This window comes from Macrosteles quadrilineatus, unplaced genomic scaffold (genome assembly GCF_028750875.1).
Source record: "Macrosteles quadrilineatus isolate MER2022 unplaced genomic scaffold, UCM_ALF_1.0 Scaffold_7__1_contigs__length_78375512, whole genome shotgun sequence".
Classification (NCBI taxonomy): domain Eukaryota; kingdom Metazoa; phylum Arthropoda; class Insecta; order Hemiptera; family Cicadellidae; genus Macrosteles; species Macrosteles quadrilineatus.
Window position 1 is genome coordinate 66,390,751 of NW_026542600.1, and position 26,042 is coordinate 66,416,792.

Sequence of the window (26,042 nt, forward strand, 5' to 3'; positions counted from 1 at the left end):
TTCTGTGATCGCGGTGAAATTAAAAATGTCTCCTATGGCTGCGGAGAAATATTTAACAACTTGCGCGAGAGCGGAGACGTCATCTCCGTCTCCTCCGATCGCGATGGAATCGTGAACGTCTCATGTGGCCGTGGAGAAAGAGTTTTCATCTTGCGGGAGTGCGGAGACATCATCTTCGTTTCCTTCGATCATTACGAAATCGTGAAGATCTTCCAACTTTGCGCGAACATGATCTTTGACTTCGACTCCCGCGGCCACAATAAAATGCTGGACATCTTATGCGATCGCGGAGTAATAGACACCTCCTACTTTAACGGCGAAATATTTTACGGCCGCGCAGATTTCATCAACTGAAATACATTTATCAAGGAAAAAAATTGAGGCCCCAAGTAAGGCCACCTCCTAGGCTGAGGCCCCCGGCAACCGCCGTTAGGGAAATACGGCCCTGTGGAAGTCTCTATTCCATTACCATCTTCATAGAAGTAATAAAGTATAATAATATTCTTTGTCCAGGTCTAGTTTTGTTATGAACCACACATGAAAATTTAAAGCAGAAAAATCAGACTTTTCCATCATGTAGGCTACATTTTAGACTTCATTTCTTTTCCTACTGCTTCCATACCAATTATTTGTCAAATAAAAAGGTTTAATTACCTATCGTCACTTTGAGGTCCAAGTTTATCCTACTGGATTATGCACATTTCGGTGTGTACGCCATAATGGACTCCATGCCTGTGCATACGTTGCGGAAGTAAAACTATGTTAAATACCGTAAAAGTTGGCTAGGGTTTTATGTGTTTAGTTGGTGAGCTTTCGACAAACCTCTTGACCTCTCACTAATCTTGCCTGATAATAGTTCTTATACAGATCTGACGATGGGGTACACACCAAAATGTGTGTCAGAAAAACTTAGGACAACTAGGCAACAGTTAATTTATCCTGTTAAATTTTAGAGTGTATGACTACACATATTTCATAGTGTGAAATTTAATATCAATAATAGTTGTGTTTTTCTGACAATAGTTATTTGTGCAACTAGTGAGGCAATTGTACTTTGAACTCGAGTTGCACATTATACTTTTCCTACAGTTACCATAAAACAAATAAATTTGTGAAGAAACATAACCTATTTTTACACAGAAGTGAACTTTTAAAATAACATTTAATGTGAAGTGACAAATACAACAGTACAACAGCTGACCAGCTGATTTACAGCCAGTGCTGCCAACGTATTTCGCGCGCATACGACGTTGCCTGCATGTTACGCGCTCACTATTTCGTGCCTTTACGTTGCAAATCTGGAGTGAGACAAAGTAATTAGAGTGAGACACAATTATATTAACATTGTCTCACAATTATGTTAACATTGTCTCACTGATGAGCGAATTGGCCACTTTGCTTTCTCAAATCAGTGAGAGAACATGTACATTGTTTGGTAACTGTAGGAAAAGAGTTAGGCATTAATATTTGTAGCTGAGTTTTTATTTTATCTTCTATAAAATCAATAACACATTTATTTCTACAGAATTTCACAGGTTATATAGTTGTCTGTTTCAACCGACTTTTAGGGTCACTTAAAATAGTGTATACTGTAAACAGATTTTATAGTCTAGGGAGAATTTTATTCATATTGGCATTCATGAGTCATTAGCATGACAAACTATGAATCCATGGCAGCGAGGACAATCCCTTGCTTTGCTGTATATGTTCTACACACAAGTCGGAAGCCTATATATACAGTCAAATGCAGGGTTAAAAGAGGCAGCCAACCTCTTTAAAATACCTTTCTAATTGACAAATTCATTAATAGCCTGTTTTGTTGCACAAAATTAAAAATTATACTTGTATCCATCTAATTATATGCATTAGCAAACATAGAGCCACTTACCGCTGCTGAATGGAGTGGAAAGCCTGTGTTGTTTGTCACAGGGAAAGGGCACATGAGATTTCTCAGGCAAAGATAGTGGTTCTTCTAGTGCGGTGGTCCAGACTGCAGTGGTACGTTGGCAGAGGCAATAGTGTGTGTTGAACAGGAAAGCAAGTTTCTGAGCAAGGTAGAACATGATGGAACCACCTAAGCTATCAATTGAACATGATAATGTGGTGATTACAGCTACCCACAATGAACCTGATGCTACAAAGCATGGTTAGCAGTGCTCCAAGACAGAATATTCTGTTAATTAAGTGTAAAAATACCAAATTGTGTCGGACGGTGTATTTCATCATAGTTAAATCAAATAGTTCCCTATTGCAAAGTGTTAGAAGATTAATTTTAATGTATTGGCAATTTTGACAACTCGAAGTAAAAGAAATCTTATTGAATTGAACCCCGAGGGAAGAAAAATACTAGGAAGGTCAAAATTGAGATCGTGAGACCAGGTCAGAAGAGACCTAAGAAATCTAGAATGAAGAGACTCTAGATCGAAAAATCTGGAGGCAGTGTGTTTGTTGGAAAGGCTAAGTACCACATTGGATACCAAGAGTAAGCAAGGAAATGAATTTAATATTATTGGAGGACTATTGTTATTATATCCCTATACTTCTGTTTGGGAAAACTCCAACACATTTACCAAGTAGCTACTTAGAAAATAAACTACTAAATTGAACTTGTAGTGAAATTGCTGATTGTAACCCATTTCAGTTATACAAAACAGTTAAAGGAATACAAATTAAATGTTAGTGTTTATGTCACTAAACCTTAACGAGTGAATATTTTATTATTTAACTACAAACACAAACCATATTCGAGGCAAAAAATTATTCAACTAACGTTTACCGGCGTTGTTTGTAGGAAGAAATAAATTACCCTGGGATTGTTTAAAAAATGTTTACTAAATGAAATGACTTTGCATTTATAATTTTACATTTTGCATTCCTAAATTCACAGTATTAATACAAAATGTACAAAATAACTACAATGAAGATACAATCCATGTGTCACTCGCTGAGAGCACCTGTACATGATAACTCGAGAAACAAATAGAACACAAAACATCTCTAGTATACATACCATTGTACAAACAAATTATATGATCACAAAATCATTTGTAAAAATATAAATCATATTTCAGACCATTGAAAGAATAATTTTAACGTTTTAAAACACTCCACATCTTAAATACAACATTCTGTTTAAAGAGTTAGTTTACAATTAATTATTGTAGTTGTATTTACACACATGTGTACCTAAATCAAACTATATCTTTATACAAGGGTACATGCATTGGTTGATATTTATACAAAACAAAATAAATTATCTAGTCTGTGTATGCAACTTTCATTTCATCTTTCATAAAAGTTACCAGTACCTAAATATTTAAGTAATAAATCTTACCAATTGTGTGAAAAGATGATTGAATGAATGTACATCTATAAACTTATTCACCATCACGACTCACTCACATTTGAGATATGATATAATTTATCCACAATCTTAGAATTCAACTATTTATGTATAACATTGCTATTTTATTTTATAAAGCTAAAAAAATATGATTAAAAATACTTAAAATTTAAAAAAATAGAGTAAAATATAACATTGGGTTGACAATATGACTTTAACCAATCATTATAAAACTTTCATGGTTGTTTGAAGGGGGGAAGCTCCTATGTAGATAAGTTTCTCCTTTTCTAAGTTCTCCTATCCTTTTTTACTTGATAAGTCGATCTAAAGTCTAAGGTTGATTTCAAACGATCGATATACTGAATTATCACATAAATAAAATTCATAGATTGGCGGGATTGTTTGTTTTGAAATTCAACTAACAGAATAATTTCTGGAATCGTAAAATGCATGGCAAAAAAGTATACTAAAACAGATTGCAAAATAGCATGATAAAATGCATAACTCACTTTCGCAATATTTTAAAATTATTAATGTGAGTGCAAATTATTCTCTTTACTAGAAGATTTTGATATTTCAGAGGTATAAATTAAATTTTTGTTCTCGCTAAAAAGGATTTTCTATGTAAATTTATTATTTCCTTTCCCTTTGAGGAATTTGATGGATTATTGAAGAAACAATAACATTTTTAAAACTGGTAAATTGTTGTTATGAATTGCAGACCAGTAAATAGAACGCAATAAAATACTTTATTACCCAACCTATCATCATTGAAATTATATGCAAAGATCTTTAATTATGTAAGAATTTAGTTGTTTTAAGCAATTAGTAACTATTACAAAGTTTTCAACATATCAAAAACTGTTAATTAATAGTGTGTAAATGACATTACGGAATGTTAAAAATTACGTGACATAACAAATATGCAGATTGTTAAAAAGTCCATGGATATTTATTGTTGATATTGTCAATTAAAATGTTTCATAACAAACTTTTAATTGATTACGAGTCCAAGGTTTGTGATTTTCTTGTTAAATAGATGAGTTGCATGCTAATAGACTCAACTACTTTTTGTTCAAATACTAGAATAAAGATACTACAAATCCTAATGATGAAGCTAGCAATAAATAAGCGCTGTGTCTGTACCCGTGATTAATTTGCTAACGGAGCACTTCCCACAGTTGCTCAATATTTACCTCAATGATTCTGCATAATAGATTATAAAGGGTTTCTTTGGAGGCCCTGAATATATGCCTTTATTAAACAACAAAAACATTTTCTGTAAATTTTATATTTTAACACAAGACTATTTTATCTCAGAAGACTTTTCATGAAAGCCCATAAACCACAGCAGTTTTGTAAATTTCTAGAGAGCCATCAGGGTCATAATAGTCATCTATCTCAAATGCCAATAATTCAAAGTGTTTGATCCACAGCAATCTTTATCATGATAAAGCAAGTGAACAATAGATCTATTGCTCACCTACCATTATTCTATGTTAGTATTTATTAATGTACTTAAACTATAAAGAGATATATATGTGTCCGTGAACACGATAACTTGAGTAATTTTTGTCCAAATTTGATTAAATTTGGCTTGAAGGTGTAGGGCTGGATAAACTTTGAATGAGTTTGCGAACCAGCATGATCGGACCATGGGAACAGGATTTCATGGGGTAAAATTGGTTTTTCTCATTAGTGACCCCAAAAACTGACATTTCTTAATTTATCTCTCGGCCACTTTGAAGAGCTTATAAAACAAAGAATTTAGTATGTTGTTTTTTTGAACACTTATTGGTTACAGAGAAAATTCAAAAAATTGTAAATTTAAAATTCCCATGTTATTCTTATGGAGAATACTGTAAACTGTTGTTGTTTGCTTGTTTATGGATATGTTATGATCAAACTTGGTAAATTTAAACTTGGTAAACTAAGCTATTAATATTTTACTAAAAAAACACACTTTATTAGCTTCCCTGTAGCAGCAAACCTAGGTATTATTTTTCCTAATGTTATTTGAATAGAATGAACCTGTAGGTATGATACAAATCAGGCAAATAGAAATTCGCTTAGTCTGCAGGTTTGCTGCGTCGGGGGTATTATACAAGTACGGTACCTTCTATTGTTATTATATTTAAGGAGCCAAGATAAATTATAAATGTGTATTCGTAGTTTGAATTCAGTATCTATTGTGAAGTTGTATTTCAATTCTGAACTTTCTCCACAAACAAAATTTATTTAACTGATTCATACAATATTTTTTATAAAACTTCATTAACTTTTTTTCACTAATAAAATTACAGTATGTAAGATGAATTTCCTATTAAAGCTTTTTAAATTCAAGGAGAGTCTGTAGCACTCAAAATATGGCCTGTCCCCGTCTTCTTAAAAAGCAAAACTAACTGGCATTTGTACAACCAAATACAAAAGTACGAGGAGTGTGCGTAAATCAAGCTCCTATCAATGTCACGTTTTTGAATACTGTTACAAGACTAATCGCCCCATAGGGGTGGGGACTGGCTTGAATAGTAAGGTTAGTCTTAGAAGTGAGATTGGTTGCTTGATTGGACCTTAATTTACACACAACACTTGTAGATGTTTCAAATTCTTCTTTAATTTGAAAAAAATATAAAATTAAAATCATGTGGAAAGTTAGATAACTAAAAAAGAAAAGAGAAATAAATTAAACAAAAACAAAGTGAAGTAACAAATATATTTATTCCAGCACAAACAAAAATATAATGGCGCCACGCAAAAAAAGTTTATAATGAACAGTAAATAGTTGTATAAGGCCTACCTGTAATGTATTTTGAATAAACAAATCTCCGTTCAACGTGATTCAGAAACACAATTTACTCTCTGGAATGTAATTTAGTAATACATACTTATAATACACAATGTATTTCAAAATATATAATACTATCTATCCATCAACACTTTTTTGTATAATAACTGTAAAAAAAGTTGTAATCTTGAAAAAATGTTGCTTTTAGAAAGCAAAACATAAGTCATTCAACAAGAGCTTATAACTAAAGGACAGACAAAGTAGTTGTTCGACTTGTAATAAGATAAAGTAAACTGCTAATAGATGTACTTCTAGTAAATTTTACTTAATAACATAATCCTAGTAACACAAAATGCAAATAAAGGAAATAAATAAAGGAAGTTAAAGAAACAAATTAAAATTGATAGACGAATAAAGAAATAGGTAGAATAAATGTAAATAGGTACATAGTTCCAGCTATCGTACTCAACTCAATGTTACCTTATCTCCACTTTTAGTATTTGTAACTATTGCACTTTAAAATTAAAATATTAAATTTTTTACCTCAGAGCCTGCCTTATTCTCATGTTACTATATACTTTATGCTGGTACATAATACACCAGTTATTTAATATTTCCTGGACTGTGGACTTGGGATGCAAACTCTATCACAGTCTTTTAAGCTGACACTCACTGGTTACAAAACAATTCAACGGTCCCGACTTCTAGCTTAATAACTCTTTCTTAAGGAACTTCAAAAATATGTTATCTATAATTGTTTCTCTTGCTTGCTGAACAGCAAGCACCTCTGAACATATTTCTGATTTATTCAGAAACCTGTATTTGAAAATGCTAGAGAAGTATAATATTTTTGCCCTTAGTAAAAATCTTATCTTAAATAACCAATGGATATTTTTAAAGAACGTATTTTTATTTGCATTTGTTAATAATCATCTGAATCTGTCACAAAATACACTGAGGGTTAATACTGGGCTACTTGTATAGACTTAGCGACTGTGCTATGACAGATGATGGTAATCAAATTTTTGTCAAAAAACTTAATACGCTTTACTTTGTCTAGTAAAAATTTAAAATTGTAATGATTTTAGAATAACACGTCACATATTTACCTCCAACCAGCAAACCAAAGCAAAAATATTGACAATACCATGGCACAGCAATTGGTAAGATTGAGTCCCAAGTCCACGTAATTGTGCGGTTCTATGAGATTAGTAAGTACACACATTTATTTGAGAAACTGACGCTGTTCAAATAATTCAGTATAACCAAAATACTATTTTGAAAGTAGAAAAAATATTTTTTATCCTTAGTTGTATCTAAAATAATAGTAGAGATTTAACAAAACTTCAAATAATAAACCTACCTCGCTACAAATTTTCAGCAACTACTAGACAATATTTAAATATTTTATTATTAACACAAACAATATTTTCTATTCTAATACTAAGATAATACCTCTATGCTCATTTTGCACAAGGTATAGAGAGATCTTTGGTATCGTACCAAGTTAATAAAAATACATCGCAAACAATGTACAAAATTTTACACTTAGTCAATAAGTATTGTTGGTTATACCTTCTTACAATAATATTAGATCATTGAAATAAACAAAGTACAAAAAAACATATATTTTCTTACGCACAGAATCAATACCCTACTTTCCAATCTTACACAAATGTACATAATTACAATAGTCTGGGACATGACAGAAAATATGACTATCTCTTTTTAGTGATATGACTGGTCTTCACTGTACTTTTACTGCTGGATTTCTTCTTTCCCAGCGTAAAGACTATGGTAGATGGTGATGGACATGACAAAGTTATTGACTTCTGGGGTGATTTGGTTTGCCGCTCAGTAGACCCATTACAACATGGGCAATTTTTTTTTATATGTCCACGCAAGGATGATCTCCTGCTGGAGCTGTCGTGATGGGATGCTGCATTCTTACACATATTTGATGGAGTAGCTAGATCGGGAATTACTTCGTCCACACTCTCGGAATCAACTCTTTTTGGCACTTTACTTTTAGATGTTGTATGTTTCACTGATGGGCCGCCTCTTTTCCTTTTCTTCGCCGATCTTGTGTTTCTGTCACTAGTTGATTGTGTTTCGTCACTTTCAGGTCCTAAACCGTTTTTAGCTCGAGTTTCTCCCTCAGACTGAAGATCTTCATCAGTCGAAGTACTCCGTTTGTCACTGATTCTAACTTGATCAGGATCTGACATATCGGAATCCACATCTTCTTTTCCATCGTTTCCTCTCAAAATACTTTTCCAAATTTCATGTTTTACATGAACCTTTCTGCTCGACATTTTTAGATTACTCCTATTACCTCCGTAGGTAAAAGGCGATGATGCTGCAGGATTGGGGATGGGTATGAAAGAACTCTTATTGTCTTGACTGGCAGAGACATTAACTACATCTGTGTTAGAATCTGAGTCAGTGGCGGTCTCCACTTCTGTATCTTTACAATTATCATCACTTGTTTTTTGTGTACATTGGGTCTCTTCTGAAGTGTAACTGTTTGGCAATTCGTCGTTGTTGGGAGAAGCCATGGATTCCCCTCCATTTACAGGAGTGCTTGTCCCTGAAGAACTTGACTTATGCTGGTCTCTAATTTTTTGTAACAATACAACAGGGCTATCATTACCCTTAAGACTATGAGATTTTGTCATTAATGGGGAATTACTGTCAGAATTAGATCCGAGTTTAGTTTGTCCTTTGTGAAATTTGTAACTGATGATTTGGTTGTCAGGACTATCAAGTCTTGTACTAGACACAGTACCACTAGTACTTTCTTCGGTAAATTGATAATTAGGATTGAATATTGGAGTGAACCTGTTACTTTTATTTATGAGTGATTGAGATTTCTGAGAGCCCTTGTAAGTCATCGGTCGTTTGGTGACTGGGAACATAGGACTCATTGCTCGTGAATCACTACTCGATGATGAATTCAGCGTCTGTGAAAATGTTTCACAGGGTAAATCTAACTGACTATCGTGGCTAGAGTGATCCGGATCTAGCAATAGTTCAGCTTCAGGAAATAAATCATTAGTGCTCGGTTCTTCGACTCCCAAGTCCTCACATTCTTCGGACAAACTCTTTTGCAACTGAATATTTCTCTCCAAAGCAGCTACCTGCTCTTTAGAGATTTTGCTCCTGTCACTTCTCTTGAAAGCCATTTGATAAATTGTATTTTCAGAGTTGTTGGATTTCTTTTTATATACATTCACCTGTGAATGAGCAAGTGTTAATGACTGGTTACCTGGATCACCTTGTTTCACCGAGGTATTGGGGGAATCAGACTTGACAATGCACTCGATCTTGGTAACGTTGTATGGCCAAGGAGAGCCTGCATCTTGACTAGACTCCGGAATCAAGTGAGATTTCTCTTCAGTTTTGATCTTGACTCTGCCACTTCCTGCACTGTCACTAGATACACTCTCGTCACAAAGCTCTGGTTCCTGCATCACTCGCTCAGGCTTCACTTCCAAGTCATGGTTGTTCTCCATGTTTACGTCCTTCTCTGTCATTTCTGTAAACAAAACAATACCATAAATGATCAAATTCTGTAATTTGTTGTTGCGTTGTAAACCAATTCCATTCACTAACAAGGTGTGCTAGAAAGGTTTTAAAATTGCTTACAATTTATTTTAAGTGTTAAGTGTGGTTTCAGTAAAAGTGTTGAAAAAAATTAGATGAAAATAAACACTGTAGACAAAAGTTTACGATAAACTTGATCTCAACTAACTAACATTGTTTTTGGCTCTTGGTATATAGTATGATACATGATGGTACATGATGTTAGTAACTGTTGTTTTTTAAACAAACCATACAGTAACATAACCTAAGAAATAGTAACCAATAGAATATTCCAGGTAAAAAGGATGATGTTTGGGCATGTGCTGATATACATGTTGAACCCCTTGTAGAAAAAAGGTTACAACCAAACTGTAAAAGTAAACTCTCTTTTTCATCATAATGGATCAGCTGAAGACAATTTAACATCTTTCCTACTAGTATGTAAAGTGAACCAAATAAATGTTTACTTTTAGCAAGATAACACGGTTTACATGACTAAACTTATATGAATGATATTTTATTTAGGTTGCCTTTGTGACCTAGAAGGCAAAACATAGAAGACTATATTTAAAGGAAAGTTTTGTTTTGCCTATAATATGAAATCTGTTCACTTAGTACAGTGTGCCAAAATGAATTGAGATGTAGTAATACAATGTCCACTTTGTTTTTAATAAATTTAAATACTAAGCAAAATGTTTCTGTCACAGTTAGTAGTATAAATGTTATGATATTCTTTATTAAAAAAAAAATGTATTAAATACGGTACTTTGACTATAAAGATTGCCTCAAAAATGGTAACATTTTATACTTCTATGATGTTGATTTGTTTTATTTTCTTTTAAAGGATATTTGTACACTTTGTATTTTAAGGAAAACAGTGACACCGAGTTACACTCCCCCTATTTAAAGAAGAAACTTTGAGAACTGCACCACTTCAACTTAGAAAACATGAGTATCACACAGTAGCCTAATTCTGAAAGTCAAAGTAAACAAACAAACTTTGCCTAGAAGAGTAATATTTTTATGTTAATTGTGGCAAAGTGCAAGTTAAATCGACAAAATAAATGTTGTTTATTAAAGTTCATTCACAAAAAAAATCTGCTTTTTTACAACTATAATTTCTAAGCTAATGAGTTTTACATTGATTTAAAAAATTTAACTTTCAAAACAAAGATTTATACAACCCCATTGTCAGTGGATTAATTAGTTTTAATTAAGTATTGTGAGAATGTAATTTCAATCTGTATTCGACTAATGACAGTAAATGTAATGATTCTGAATGTACGAGGGCCGTCCAGAAAGTAACAGACGTTTTGCATTGGTGTCTCTTGGGGCGGTTCTCTCACTACCAACTTAGTATCAGAACGTTCCTACATTCAGTACACATCCAACTTACAGGAGCTTGATCCTCATATCTCATGTACTTTGTCTGCAGTGGGGGAGGGGTATTCACATTATCTCTGTCATTGAAAATCCCACCAGTTGTGAGGTGTGCTCTGTTATCAGTTTTTTTGTTGTTGAACAATCAAAAGCAATTTAAAATTTTAACACTAGATTTGTGATGTTTACAACAAAGGAGTGTTGAATAAAGGCTGTGTAAGACAGTGGAGCTTTTAAACTTTTCCAAACAAATATTTACCAACAGGGCCACAGTTTTAGGCTAGTCTAGTTGCTGTTGAAGTGGTTGGGAAAGTCAGCAACAAAATCTGTGAAAATCACAGTTTAACAAATATGGAATTCGTTGAACATTTTCTTAAGTTTTACAGAGTTCCATTAATAAAGTTGCCAAAAAATCATGATAACCACAGTTTTTGTTCCCCATGGGTTCTAAAGATCTTAAAGGATGATCACGAAAACAGCACTTACACTCCTGGAAGACTACAAAAAAAGTGGAAACCAAGTTTTAACCCATTTTAAAGCAAATGTATGATTTCTCACTCAGCCTTCAATCATTACTTCTTTCCTGTAAAAATCCCAAACCTGCCTGTAATTTTTAATTGGTGTGTACATTTTCGCAAACAAAAATCTTATCATAGAGCCCACCTCACAAATGGCGGGACAATGCAAAGACTGCACTCATTTTAACACTCTATTGTAGACTAAGTACAAGAGATATGAAGTGCACGCTCCCGTAACTAGATGCATACTGAGTGTAAGAAGTGGAACGCTCTAGATACTAAGATAGTGGCGGTAGAACAGCCCCAAGAAGCACCAATACAAAACGTCTGCTACCTACTGGATGGCCCTTGCACACCAAAGTTTAAAATGTATCTATTTACAGATAAATAAATCTAATTTTTTTCCTTATAAGCAATAGTTTTAAGCAAAACATTGGTCTAGAAAGATTACAAAAATGTGCTACATATTACCTTATTAGGTCCATAGCTAATTAGAATTAGGATATATACAAAGGGTTTTAACTTGGTCCAATCCAAAATTCCAAAATGGCAGCCATTTTGAAGTGGACTAAGTTACTTTTTTTATAACATGGGTTTCTTCTACCTTAACATAAATACCGTACCAAGTATCATAAAGATTGTTTAGAACAAAATGATACAAATGTTTATCTAAAAATACAAAATGGCGGATATCTTATTAAAAATATGATTTTAGAAAAAAATAATTCTTGATTTTCTCTTTATTTTGACCTGAAGAACAATTTCCCGAAGTTTGACTGTTTACTTGCAGGACACACTGTATATTAATTGTATTAACATTTTCCTTATAAAAGATTTATATTAAATGCCAAATGATGTATTATGTAAATTTTAAGGATCACAGAAGAAAAAAAAACTTACTTTTGCTGTCAAGACAGTGATCTTGCTCCGTCAAAAAGCTTGAAGTGCTCGAACTCCTGTGTCCCAATGCAGCTTTGGTAGGTTGAAATCCTGCAAAATCTCCTGTATCCCTTTTCTTGACAGAGGCTAATTGTTTACTAGAGTCTGAAGTTCTCCACAATTTGTTCTCACCACTTGCTTGAGTGATCACCAAAGATGACACATCTGTAGATCTACGATCAGTAGAGGAATATTCAATATCATCATCCAGAGTGATACAGGTTACATTGGATGTTGTGGGTTTTGTCTCCTGAGATGACGATGCTGGTATTACATTCATTTGGGAGCATATTGGTAAAGTATTTCCAGATTCATGTTTTATAAACCCCACATTTACATCTGCTGTAGAATAGGCCACTGTAGTATTCTGGATGGAGGGAGAACTAGTTACAGTAGCAGTAGTTCCAACTGGACTATCTTGACTTTGGTAGGACGACGAAGGAACACTACGGTGCACAAAACTTATTGACTGTTGCGGTGTTGAATTTAACAAAATGGCATTATCTAAATTTATGTCTATGCCTGTATCGTGAGTTACAGTGAAAGTGTGGCTCCCAGGTGTTAACACGTTGCTCAGGTTTTGTGTTGTTATTCCGCTGACAGGTAGTTTTACTTGTTTTACAGCTGATGAGGGACGTGGTATTCGAACAACTGCACCTGGAGCGAGAAGGGATGGAGCACCTCTTGGCACAGTCAGTTGATGGACTCTGTACGCCTTAGGAAGTTTTGTGACAAACTTTGTAACAAACTGTCGTCCGTCTGCAGGTACTGGAAATAGTTGCATTTTTTGTACACCTCCTACATTAGTGGGTAAAACTAGTTGGGGTACAATAGCTTGAGATGCAACAACTACTGGCTTACCGGGAAGAAGCTTTGATGCATCTACATTGAGTACTTGAGTAGGCACATTGTCTTGAACTATAACTGTCCTACTTTGACCAGTTGATGTTTCTGCTAAAACAACCCTTGATTGTATACGTGTGTCCCGAGAATCCAAGGATTCTGATGTTTCTGAAGAAACATCTCCGGTGGGAGTTGAGGGGTCGTCTTGCCTACTTTGGGGTGAATTAAGGGTTTGAGAAAGTTGGCTTACTCCGTTAGAGCTATCTTCACTTCCAATAGTTCTCATATCCTCAGATCCAGGGCTCATTTCCATTGCAGAAGAAGAACATGAAGCTTGTTGAGAAGGTAATTTAGATTTTGTTTGGGTTGACTTCTTCCTTTTTGAATTTTGGTTAGGATTTGTAGGAGGATTAGATCTTCTTCTTGGCGCTGGTTTGTTCTTGAGTTCAGGAGAATTACGCAACTGTTCAGCATACTTATCTAGAATAGCGTATATTCTCTGAGTCGTTTGTTCATCCTCTTGGGGTTTCTGTTGTGGTTTTGGCAGTGTTGATACTTTCAAAGTAGTCGTAGGAGCTGTTTTGGTGGCAGTTTTTGCCTTGTTGGACTTGTTTTGTTTCACAATAGCAGTTGTGCTTATCTTTCCTGATGAGCTGCCAGGGGTAGAAGGGGGCGCTGGACTGGAAGAACTTTGAGATGTTACACTGAGGGCAGGAGATGTTACAGGTTTACTACAACTTTGAACAACTACTACTGGAGTGGCAGAAGTGATTTTTTGACTTGCTCCAGGAATCAAAGTGTTTGTAGCACCTGTAGCTGGCTGACTGATAAATGTTAAACTAACTCTTTCACCTTGGAGGTCATGTATTGTACTTGTAGAGGTTGACTGAAAGAGGGCTGTTTGATTTGTACTTGTACTAGTAAATTCTACATTTGATGAACTCGAAGGCTGAGTAAGAAGTATCTGCTGTCCAAGACTCAAATGGGGTTGAATTTGAACGGTGGTAGAGTTTGTTCTTTCTTTCATCTGTGATGTCTTTTTAACTTTATTGAACACTGATTCAAACTCTTTCAACTGTTGGTCTAATAAGGAGCTTCCTGATGGATCGTCAGGAGGAGAAGGGCTCACTAAATTTTCTGATCTGACTTCAACTCTTTCAGTGCTGAGACGAGTAGAAGTTGAATTTTGTTGGCCCGTAGCTAAAACTGTTCTTATAGGTATAGTCACTACAGGAGTAGAGGAGGACACATTTTGATTACCTCCTGCATTTGATACTTGCAAAAGTGGTTTATATCTCGACGTGGATTGATTCTGTATAGGTATTTTGCGGATACTCTTTTGAGGCTGACTTTTGGAATTAATTTGTTCTAGTTTCTTCTTCTCAACATCTTGAGAGGTTTTCAAGTGAACTTGTGTTGATACTCCTGGGTTATTAATTCCAGAGGTAACCTGTCTTAATTGGGGCTGTTGTTGTAAAGCAGCAGCTAACAAAGCACTCATATTGGTCATATTGCTGCGAATTACTGTTTCCTTCGACCTACTATCACCTTCATATTTTACTTGAGCTTGATTAAGTTTTTCTTGAGACACAGCTGTTTTCAGAATCGCAACTGATTTACCTTGGAGTAAATTTGTTCCAGCCAGTGTTAAAATTTTAACTGGAGTCTGTTGTAGAAGAGTAGATCTTTCATTAGATCTTATTTTAGTTTGTGAATTTGATGGTGTCTGTTGAGTTTCAATTGGAGTTGTAGCTGTACTTACAGCAACAGTCTGAACAGTTGTAGATGTTGAAGTACTACCAGTTAATGTCAATTTGCGCTGATTTGAATGTTCATTTATATTGTTGGACTGAAGAAAACCTTTATTAACCACTTCTGATTCCTTAGTTGTGGTTTGCACTGCTTTGGATAGTACAGTGCAAATCGAAGAAGTTGTATCAGAGTTAGAATTTGAAGGTTGAATTTGTTGAACAAAATTCAGTGCAGGTGTATCACTATTTGAGGTACTACCTCCAGAGGCTGAGGGGTTTTGATACATAGTTCTTCCAAAAGCTTGTTGGAATTTTGGTAAACTGGCTCCTTGGTTGCGATTATCTTCCTGATCACTTGTTTTTTCTTGCAACGTGGATTTTGGTAACAACTGTTGGATTTGTTCTGAACTCAAAACCATCGCGACACTATTTGAATCGGCTTCACTTTCTTCTATTTGCTTTTCATTTGTTGTGCTCAACACTCCCTCCTTAAAAATGTATTTTAATTGTACTCCAGCACTACTATGTGAAGTCTCTGGTGGGTATCCCACTCGCTGGATGTGAGCAGTAACTGGCATACTTCTACTGGTGGTAAGAGTTGAAGTTGTAATGGTTGAAGGAAGAGTTGTTTGTCCTCTAGATGATGTTACAACAGGGTGAGACTGGGTTGATGTGTTAGTGGTTACTCTGGCTACAGTATTACGCATGAATAACTGTTGTCTACTAACACAACTTGCTTGTGGTCTGGAATTGGTAGAACTTTTGATTGGAGACAGGTTCGGCATTGGCTGATTCGACTCAGAAGATGGAACAAGTGAAATTCGTTCTACCCTAATTACATTTATCGGTACATTTGTAGTTTCAGTGTTGGCTACCACTGTTTCACGGGGTGAAGGAGTATTTCTGCGAATGTTCATCGAAGATGGCTGGTTGGTGAGAACTGGGCTCAGTAAATTTCTATCTGGACTTTGTCTAGCTCCATAAATTGCTTGATTCTGAGGAAATATTTGCCTTGCTGAACTGTAAAAGTGTCTAACGGGCGTACTCATAGATGTAAAAGTTAATGGAGCATTGTTGATGCTTGCTTGAGACCCCGTAGAACTCAGGATTCGACTAGGACCAATCGTACTGTTAGTTACTGTCGGTTTCGAAGAAGTGTCACTAGTCAATGATGTTGTGCTCCTTACTTGAGTGGCAGTAGAAGATTGAGGAGGCATAGTGTACAAGATGTTTGAGTTGGACACTAATGTACTGTTAGAAATTGCAGGAAATGACACCGAGGTTGATTGTTGGGGCATTGTATAAATTATTGTTGCTATATTTGAGGTTGAGTTAGTACTCGATACTTGACCCAACGATGATGATGTTTGCTGTGCAACAGATTGTACAATAGTCGTGTTGGGATTTGTGTTACTGTTAGATGTAACCAAGGACCGAACAGAACTAGACAACTGGACGACCTGAACTGTAGTTTCTGTGGTTGCTGGCCTTATCATATCCACTGATTTCAAACCAAGATTTCGAGCGAGATCGTTGATTGAATTAGGTTTTGAGAATGCACTTTTTCTATTGGCCGATTTTGATTTCAAAACACTGTCAAAAGTCAATTTCATTTTGTTAGTAATTTCATGGGGAACTTTAGTTGGGAATGAGGATGAATTTATTGAATTCATAACACATTTCCTGCAATCTTCTTCTTCATCATCAGAAATCACTAGATCAATTATTTCGGGTTCGCTATCATCAAGACTAATGATTTCTGTTTTACAACTTTTTGAATTAACATCAATATTTATGACTTCAGGGTTACCACTCTTTTTTGATCTGCTTAGAATTCGGGGGTGTAGGTCGACTGTGCTTAACATAGGTGAAAATCTACTGCATCTTTCTTGTGGTTTTTCAGGAGACCCATTCCCACTATCTGGGCCGGTTTTCTTTGAACGGTACATTCGTAGAGATTTTAATACTGTAGGGTCACTCGACTTAGATGGACTGCTAAATGGAGACAATGTAGAGTTAATGGTCAAGTCATTCTCTGCTATACAGTAGTTTGGTTTTTCTTTTGTTGCAGTGATTATTTTTTGATCCCCAGTTTGAGTAGAGTTATTAATTGTTGGATTATCTTGAGGCATGTTAGAAGTGGTTTCAAGGATCCTGTGAGCTTCATTGTTTATTTTTAATGGTGAAATACAGTCGTCTAGTTGTATTAATGGAGAAAAGATTTTTCTTGCACCATCTGCCAAAGTATAGCTTTGTTTTGCCTTGGAAATATCAGCATTAAGATTGTTATTTTTAACTGTTTGAACTGTGTTGTGTTTCCGAACAGAATAATCTGTTGTCTTGTTTGAAGTCATTTCTTGATTCTTACTTGTTTCTTTGCTCTTTTTACACAGTGACAAATATTCTTCAGTTGATATCAAAGGAGAAACACTTACTCTAGTGGCATCTTCTTCAATACTGACAATGTCTAATAAATCTGGAGGACCATATTGAGGAAAATGTACAACTGGGGTGGATATCGTTTCAAACCCTGATTTGTTTTTCTTTAACAAAGAACGGGTTTTTTGAACATTTTTCTGAATTTTGTTTTTTCTAGCATTGTTCTTGGCTAATTTAGATTCAACGTTTTCATTTAAATAACTTGATTGTACATCTTGAACAGCTGCATCACTATCGTAAACTAAAGCTAAAGCTTTCCTCTTACTTCTTTCTTGTTTCTTTGTGGATTTGGGGAGAAATTCATCATTTAAATTAGTGTTAAGTGAAGTTTTTATGGTCTTAACTGGTTTTTCCATCGGGTTTTCCATGGAATCCAAAGAATCCTCCTCCAGATTACGCTTTGACTGTTTTGTTTTAGGAGGGTCAGATGATGTATCCGTTAATTCTTCTTCTGAGTCTGTTTCAACAAACCCTTCAAACCCTTTTTCAATTCCAGTATCATACATTTTGTCTCTTGGCCAATCCTTGAATTGGTTGTAGTCGATATTGAGATATTTGAGTTCTTTTTCTGTACTTCTATGTTCTTTTTCTGAAATGATGTAAGAATCACATCTGGAGCTTAGTTCTGACCAATCAAGGTGCCAGTTTAGAACTTGGTATCGAGCACTTCCAATAACTGTTGTTAAGTCGTCATACAGTCTTTGGGATATACCCATTTTTTGTGCATCAGAAATGTGTATTGGCGAAGTTGATTCCTCAGTCTTCCCACCGTCAGCAATTGAGTCAGTTTCCACTATCTTTGTTTGCTTTTCTCTTGTTTCAGCCTCGTGATTCAACGACTCGGTTTCATTTGGCTGGCCTGTGTCTATTTTCATTCCAGGATCATGATTTTCTAGAGAACTTTTTTTGCAGTTTATTGACGACTGGTTGTTTTCACAATTGTCGTCGATTTCACTGCTTACTTTGCCACTAGCCACTGCTAGGTCATTGATCCTTTGGTAGCAACATGTTGTTGGATTCAGAGAGAAAGCGGTCAAAATACATTCACGACAAGTCAAAATGTCATCTCTCAGATAATCAGCCAACAACAAAAATCCATGTGATAACTGAACTTCAGACTCTTTGACTTTTTCTTGCTCGCTGTTTGATTTGTACTTTTCAAGCTCATTTAGGTTGACAGTGAGAGCTCGAATATACAACTCAATGCAAAAAGCCTTCTCGAACTGACCATACTGAAACATAAAGAAAACATCTTGTTTGTAACAAATCATGATAATAAAACTGCTGTACCTGTATGTTGGAGAGATTAAAAACACGTGGTTTTACAAGTTTGCTGTTACTATAAACACTTTCTTTGTGCATTAGATAGTGACAGTTAAAACCAGATATTTTGAATCATATTACATCTGCCTGTGGGCACTTGTCAGTGACAGTTTGCTAAATATTCAACAATTCTGTTGTGTTGAATATAAACATGTAATGCTTGGTATTTCTGATAAACTTGAGCTATGGTGTTGGAAATAGAACAATATCTGAAATTACAAAGAACTGAGTAACCAACACAATATTTGAATGTTTGCTGAACAGTGATGACGGGAGTTTACATAGGAAAACGAATTCAAAATACTTGTAAATATATAAACAATTTTTAAATGTGTTAAATATTTTTCAATTAATCAAATTAAAAATGTTGTAACTCATTTATGCTATACGTAACCAATAAACCAACAAATAAATTATTCGAACATCCCGTCCCAAATTAATAAATTAGTACAAGCCACTCTCTGCTGTAATCTTAATACACCTGTAAAATAACTATCATTGTCAAGATAGCTTAAAAACAGTATTAGTTCTAGACCCACCAGCAGGGTGATTACAAAATTCCAGGAAAACAATTCACAATTATTTTTCAGGTTTTCCAGTTGTGATGCATGGTTGCCAAGTGTACTTCTTTTGTATGATGTTTTATTACATGATTATTTTTAAAGTAAATCGTAATGTAGTAAACATTCGTAATATATTCAATTGTTTTTTTATTATTAAAGATGACAAGACAAAAGCTGAGACTTAAATTATTAGATCTTATCTTAAATTTTAACATTGAAAAAGTGGACATTTAAAATCTTATGTTTTCGTTCACCACAAATAGTTTGCTGTTTGCAAAATATTTACGCAATTGCACGGGCAAACGACTGTGACTCGAAGATCGGCGGATGTTTTGACTAATACCGATTCATTTTCGGGCAGAAGTTCAAAGGATTCGAAAAGTCGAATCTTGTTGACCGAATCTCAAATCCGAATATTTCCTAAAGATTCGATGGATTCAAGATTCGGATTCGACACATCACTAGTTCAGACCCTTATAAATTTGTCTTAACTCGATATACTGTGTTATAAGTAAACTTCAATCTGGTATAATTTGTTTTCTCATCAGAATATTTTATTGGTGGTAGGGGCGGTACCAAATTTATTGTAGTGTGGGGTTTAGGCTTGGATCTAATGACATGCAATAGAATAACATTAATGAATGTTACATGAATGTTGCATTGTGGAAGGAACCTAACCTCAAAATTGTGCTGGACCGCTTTTTTGAATATTTTTATGGTTTCTCAGGGTAATTCAACCCTGAGAAACCTTCCTTCATGGGAAAATTGGAAAATTTCCTTAACACTTAATAGTCGACATAATATTTTTTATCTTACCTTTTCAACAAATATCTCGCCGAGGAGGTAGATGTGTTTAGAAGAAACAGCATTGCCAATCATCTTCCTCAGGAGTCCCAACAAAACTTGTGTATTAGGGTAGAGGTTGTACCATTCTTGGATCAAGTCGCGAAGTGCTTCTTCATCCACCACAGGTTTGATCATAGCAGATGCCAAAACAATATTTGCCACTATGTCGGCCATTTTTTTATAGCTTTTACGCAGGCGTACAACTCTTTCTTCCTTTGAACAACGACGAACTAACTTCAATCCTTCACTTAAACACATCTTGTTCACCTAAAATGAAACATACACATTTATTACAAGCTAAAACTAAAAATATCAAAGTAATACAAACAATGATCACAGGATCAAAGTGCTTATGTTAACTTTTATACAAGCAAACACACCTTACAAACAAACAAAAAAATATGGTGAAGGTGAAATCAATTCTTATGGAACAGATGTACCTACTGTTTGCAACCAGCACTTGTGAGCAGTACTTGTTTTGGAATCTTGTCAGAGTAGTTCAAATAGTTGTGTTAGGAAAACTTGCTTCTTTTAATGAAGTACATGTTTTTAATATGTCATTAGGGATGCATAACACCTAAATCTTATAATTTTTGTTACATTTAAAAAATATATATATACTGGATACAATGTTAATAAACCGGTGTACAAAGAAATCTAGTATACATTTATAGCAAATATAATTTTGTAACTAGCACACTAAATTTATTTTGAGTGATAGGTATTAAATAATAATTGCGCAATTGTTTATTTAGCTAATAATGATCAGCTTTTAGTGGCACATTTGCCCTTTTTTAAAGTTCATATACAGTAGCTTTGTTTAGAAGGTATTACTACCACGAACATTTTATTAAAAACATATTTATGTGATTCAGTAACATGTTCATTTTTATTTTTAAAAATTGTTTGTAGGCTTCAATTTTAGTTTGAAATATCTGTTTCTAAATCTCTATAAGGACAATAAGGTTACAATCGAACCCCAATAATATTCGAAAACTAGTGTTATTTTCAAATACCCTTGAATTTATTATATGATATGGCAAACCTTGGTAAGAAACCTTATTTAATAATCACTATAGGAGACTTGTTATTGACACTCTGCTGTATTTTATAATTTTAAATTTTATCTTTTAGTAGATTCAATATTTTTCAACCACAGAAACCTTCTTCAAAAAATATATATATATTACTCATTGGGCTGTTATGGGATAACTGCGAGTAACAAAATCATTATTGGGACAGTAAGAAAAGACAATGTAATGAATAAATCTTCTTTAAGATTATATATAAAATAAACAGTCTTTATTTCAGTCTCTAAGTTACTATTTTCAGTATCATAAGTGATTAATCGTGTACTCTTGTTTTACCACCTCATTTCCTGTGCAATGGAAGCCTACAAGCAAACCAATTCCTTCTGTGGTTCAGGCATAAGTGCACGTCACATTTGTTGCAATTATAAGTTTTTAACCAGGGGTATATATGTTCTAACCAAAGAAAAAATAAATTAAAATGTGACCTGTTTATCTTTACAGTTGTATATGTAACGAAATAAAAAATAAAATAAAACATGTGACTATAGGTAATAGTATCTGAACCAGTGATTAATTTATTACTCATAACTCAAAAATAACAAACAAGCGAAAATATTAATTTATGATACAGTTGAACCTCGTTTGTACGAACCTCGATAAAACGAATTCCTCGATAAGACGAATTTTTTTAAATCCCCTTGACACTTTCATATAGGTCAATGCTAAAAACACCTCTATACAACGTAGTAATTAAGTTAAAAACCTCCATAAGACGAATTTGTTTGTGACATGGCCTAGGACTGATTTACCTCTATACAACGAATATTCATAGCACAAAACCTCTACAAGACGAACGTGACCTCTATAAGACGAATTTATCATAATCTTAACCTCCATAGTACGTAGTTTTCAAAACAAACAGAAGCTTGTCTCAACATGAAACCCCCACCCATCCCTCCTCCTTCCTCAGTCATTGTTTGGAGAAACCTTGGAGCGAGGAGAAACCTCTATAAGAAGAATAACAGCAGCATTAAACCTCGATAAAACGACCCTCTTTATTAAGAATACCTCTATAGTACGAATTTTTCCCGTACCCCTTGAAATTCGTCTTATAGAGGTTCAACTGTAGTATTAATGATTACTTTTGGAAGGGGCTTGACATATAGTAGTGAGTGACTAAAATAAATTATTTGTTGTACTTGAGGGCTTGATTCTTATTCAGCATAACATTGAACACAAGTAAAACATAAAATCAAAATAAATATAGGCTAACCATAAATTTTTGTATAGTCACAATTTGGAAAAAAAACAAAGTAAACTATAGCCTACAAAATATTTTTTGGGGTGCTTTAAAAAAAAGTAAACACATTTTCAGAATTTGTAAAACACTTTATCAACATGAGTTATCTAGTTGACAATTCAAAACAGCCAAGAAGGGTTACGTATATATTTAAAAAAAATGCATTTTTAAAATTTTCTTTTTTTTATTTTAGTCGTCACGTCATGGTTACTATTGTCACTTCTTTAGTCTTTACTCCACAGTAAAAATTAATTCAAATACTTTTTGTGCTACCAAAGACATGTAAAATGAATGAGGAAATAGTTTAGTATGTATACAACACAAGTTAAAAACATGCAAATACTACATGAAAGAGATTAATTAATAAAAAGCAGATGCGGAAAATGTTGCAGCGGCCGCGACATACGAGTGGAACGGACAGACGTGAATGTCTCAAGTGTTAAGATTCTTACCTCATTGAGAACCTTGGTGTTGTTCTTGGCTCTAACGAGAAGAATAAGATAGATGTCTCTAATGAAGATGATTTCATCCGAATACTGCTCAAAGTACTGACTGTTGTCTGGTCGTGCGACACAATCCAGACACACTTCGATGAGAGCAAGTGCTTGAGCATTGCATCGTGCCTCAGCCATTATCTCTAAGCGGACAATCAGAACTATCCCCATCTCTGCTTTTATCAGTTTTAATACTGAAACAAAATAAGGTAAATTAAACAATTGCAAGGGAAAAACTGCACAGTTAAACTGAGCCCTAATAACAAGTAAAATATAGTTGAGTTACAAAAGTAAAAAATCACATAATACTGACTAATGTGGTTTGAGTTTTGTTTTGTCATCCAACAAGTGTTTGGTATATAACAGTTTAAAAACACGTTCTTCCTTTTATGTGGATATACGAGGGCGGTTTTGGTGTATGAATGCGTGGTACAGTTGTACGCCGCAACGAGGCCCTACCCCACTTACTGGCATCATTTATGAACAGAATGACACCAATTGCAGCTCTGTAGCTACTAAGTATGCTTCCCTGTGTGTTTTTAAAAATTTGTGACTATCGAATCTCCCACTGCTTGAGAGATAAGGTCAGTGATACGTTGACAACATGAAACATATCCGATGCTGACATTCATCGCCAGATGACTGTTCGATAGTTTAAAATTTTGTTTCCATTACTAAAATGTTACGAAAACATCCCTTACTTTATAGTTGGTCTCATGACAAGACCTGGACCCGATTAACTCTTTTTTAAATGTGTAAATCTACATTAATTCCAATGAGTTTGCGATAGGACTATGAGAATGGGGGTTTATATGGGGTTTAATGGGGTAAAAATTGGTTTTTCCCATTTTTTATTCTAAAAACATGAAATTTACCATACAATTGTCCATTTTGTATAGCTTAAAAAATTAATAATTTAGTATATAAATGTTGATGTATGCCTAACAATAACAGAGAAAATTCCAAAAAGGTGTTTTTAAATTTCCATGTTATTCTTATGGAGCATAAATACACTGTTTTATTTAGCTTCTTTGTGGATATATTTTGATGAAATTTGGCAAATTTGTTTATTTCATACTAAGCCATCAATGTTTCAATTAAAAAAACAAACATTATCTTCCCTGTGGCAGCAAACCTAGGTACTCGTTATAAGTAATTTTATTTAAATAGGAAATAAAATCTTACAATATTTTAGTGAATATTTTAGTGGAAACCCAGCTAGGTCTGCAGGTTCGCTGCGGTGGGGCTATTTTTATTTAATTATCATAGACATTGTGACTGGCAGTACAACAAGACAGTAGACAACCAAAACCAAGCAATTGAATATCACAGTTTTAGAAAATGGCCTTGCTGGAAAAACTCAGGCACTAGAAAACTTGTGCAACATTTACAATCCCGCAGTCCTATTCGGCTGATAAATTTTGCAGCTAGGAATACCGGTTTTTTATTTGTACCAGGGCTTTGGCTGGGTACAAGTTAAATAACAGCGTTATCGACAAGTGTATTAAAGGACCTAGGAGACAAATTGAGCAACAAGCCGAACACACCACAGCAATGTCACCACAAGCATCAAATAGTCAAAGCTGCCAATCTAATAATTCAGATTTCAGACCAAGTTGAGATACACAATGAATAAAAAGAAAGTAATTTATAATTAACTGGGAACATTAATTTAACTATTCAAAAGGCTATTTTGAGAACTTGCATGTAGGATTTATTCATTCATAAATGATAATAACTATATCTGTGCACTCAAACATTCAATGAATTATCTGGTTAAAAGATAGTGCATTTGCCAGGAATAATAAAGGAATTTGACAGAAAAGTAGGCTTACCTTTAAATAAGTCCATAGAGACACATAATGTAAGCACATAATATATGCAACACAAAAGTGGTTGTATATATTATGTGTCTCTATGGACTTCAGACAAGAAAAGGTCCAAATAAGGAGATCACTGGGAAATTGGTCAATGCTGCAGACACGGGACCACAACTTACCTTCCACCAGCACCGCATCTCGTATTTATTTAGTTTCTGGTAGGTTTAATGCACTACAACTACACACATTTTTACAAACTCCAACATGAGTTTTAATTAATAGCTAGACATTCTAACCTGATGTTCTTCTCCATTATTGACAGCACGAAACGAGCAATCCACCAATCTATCATGACTAATACTAGTAAATTTCAATAAATACCTTCTTCGTCAGAGCATGGTTCACCATTCATTATCTTGGTGATGGTGGGATTCGTCCATGGGTTTGAGAGCAGATTTACAAGACATCTTATACTCGCTGCAACTTGGAGCAAGTTTTTTCGTTTTGCTATATTCTCAAACCTGTTGAATATGACTGTCATGTGCTTCCTAGCAGCATTATGCTTGCCCCAATCTCCATGTAATATCAGGTACAGGGTATGTCTGAAAAGTAAACATAACTAAATAAAATAACAAATCACAAGAAAGTATATTTTGAAAAAGGGCATACCATTACCTAAGTTAAACTTCTTCTATTCCAATCTTAAATTCATGGGGAGAGAACTGGTGTAGTGGTAGAGCGCGGGACTTAATAAACAATTCGCTAGGCCTAAGTCTGCTGGTTTGCTGTGGCGGGGGTATTATTATTTATTATTTCTCTATCAGTAGGCCTATTCCTTACCTGAGGGGATAGTGGTAAACCTACCTTGGTAAGGGAAATAATAGACTGTCTTAGGCCTATCCTAGAGTTGAAGTAGGGATAACTCACTTTTGGCAAAATCATTAAAGACACTGTTTTGGAAGTACACAAGTCACTGTTTTGGAAGTACACAAGTCACGGAATAGCATTGTTGTGTACAAAACAGGGTATGAACTGTTTTCATTTAACCCCCACGCCTATTATGAACCTTTGGGAAGTATGGT

At 34.5% G+C, this 26,042-nt stretch overlaps 1 protein-coding gene across 1 annotated transcript in view; it reads right to left on the reverse strand.

Annotated features, from left to right (window-relative positions):
* Window positions 1–6,042: 6,042 nt before the first annotated feature.
* LOC128999117 (mucin-2-like) overlaps window positions 6,043–26,042 on the reverse strand; it is a 42,526-nt gene continuing 22,526 nt past the window's right edge. The window contains exons 3-7 of the mRNA XM_054425478.1: window positions 25,342–25,562; window positions 23,099–23,334; window positions 20,286–20,582; window positions 12,512–18,815; window positions 6,043–9,666 (exon numbers count right to left, since the gene is read on the reverse strand). Of these exons, the coding sequence (XP_054281453.1) occupies window positions 7,847–9,666; window positions 12,512–18,815; window positions 20,286–20,582; window positions 23,099–23,334; window positions 25,342–25,562 (8,878 nt within the window). The 3' untranslated portion in view covers window positions 6,043–7,846. The remainder of the gene's footprint in view (window positions 9,667–12,511; window positions 18,816–20,285; window positions 20,583–23,098; window positions 23,335–25,341; window positions 25,563–26,042) is intronic.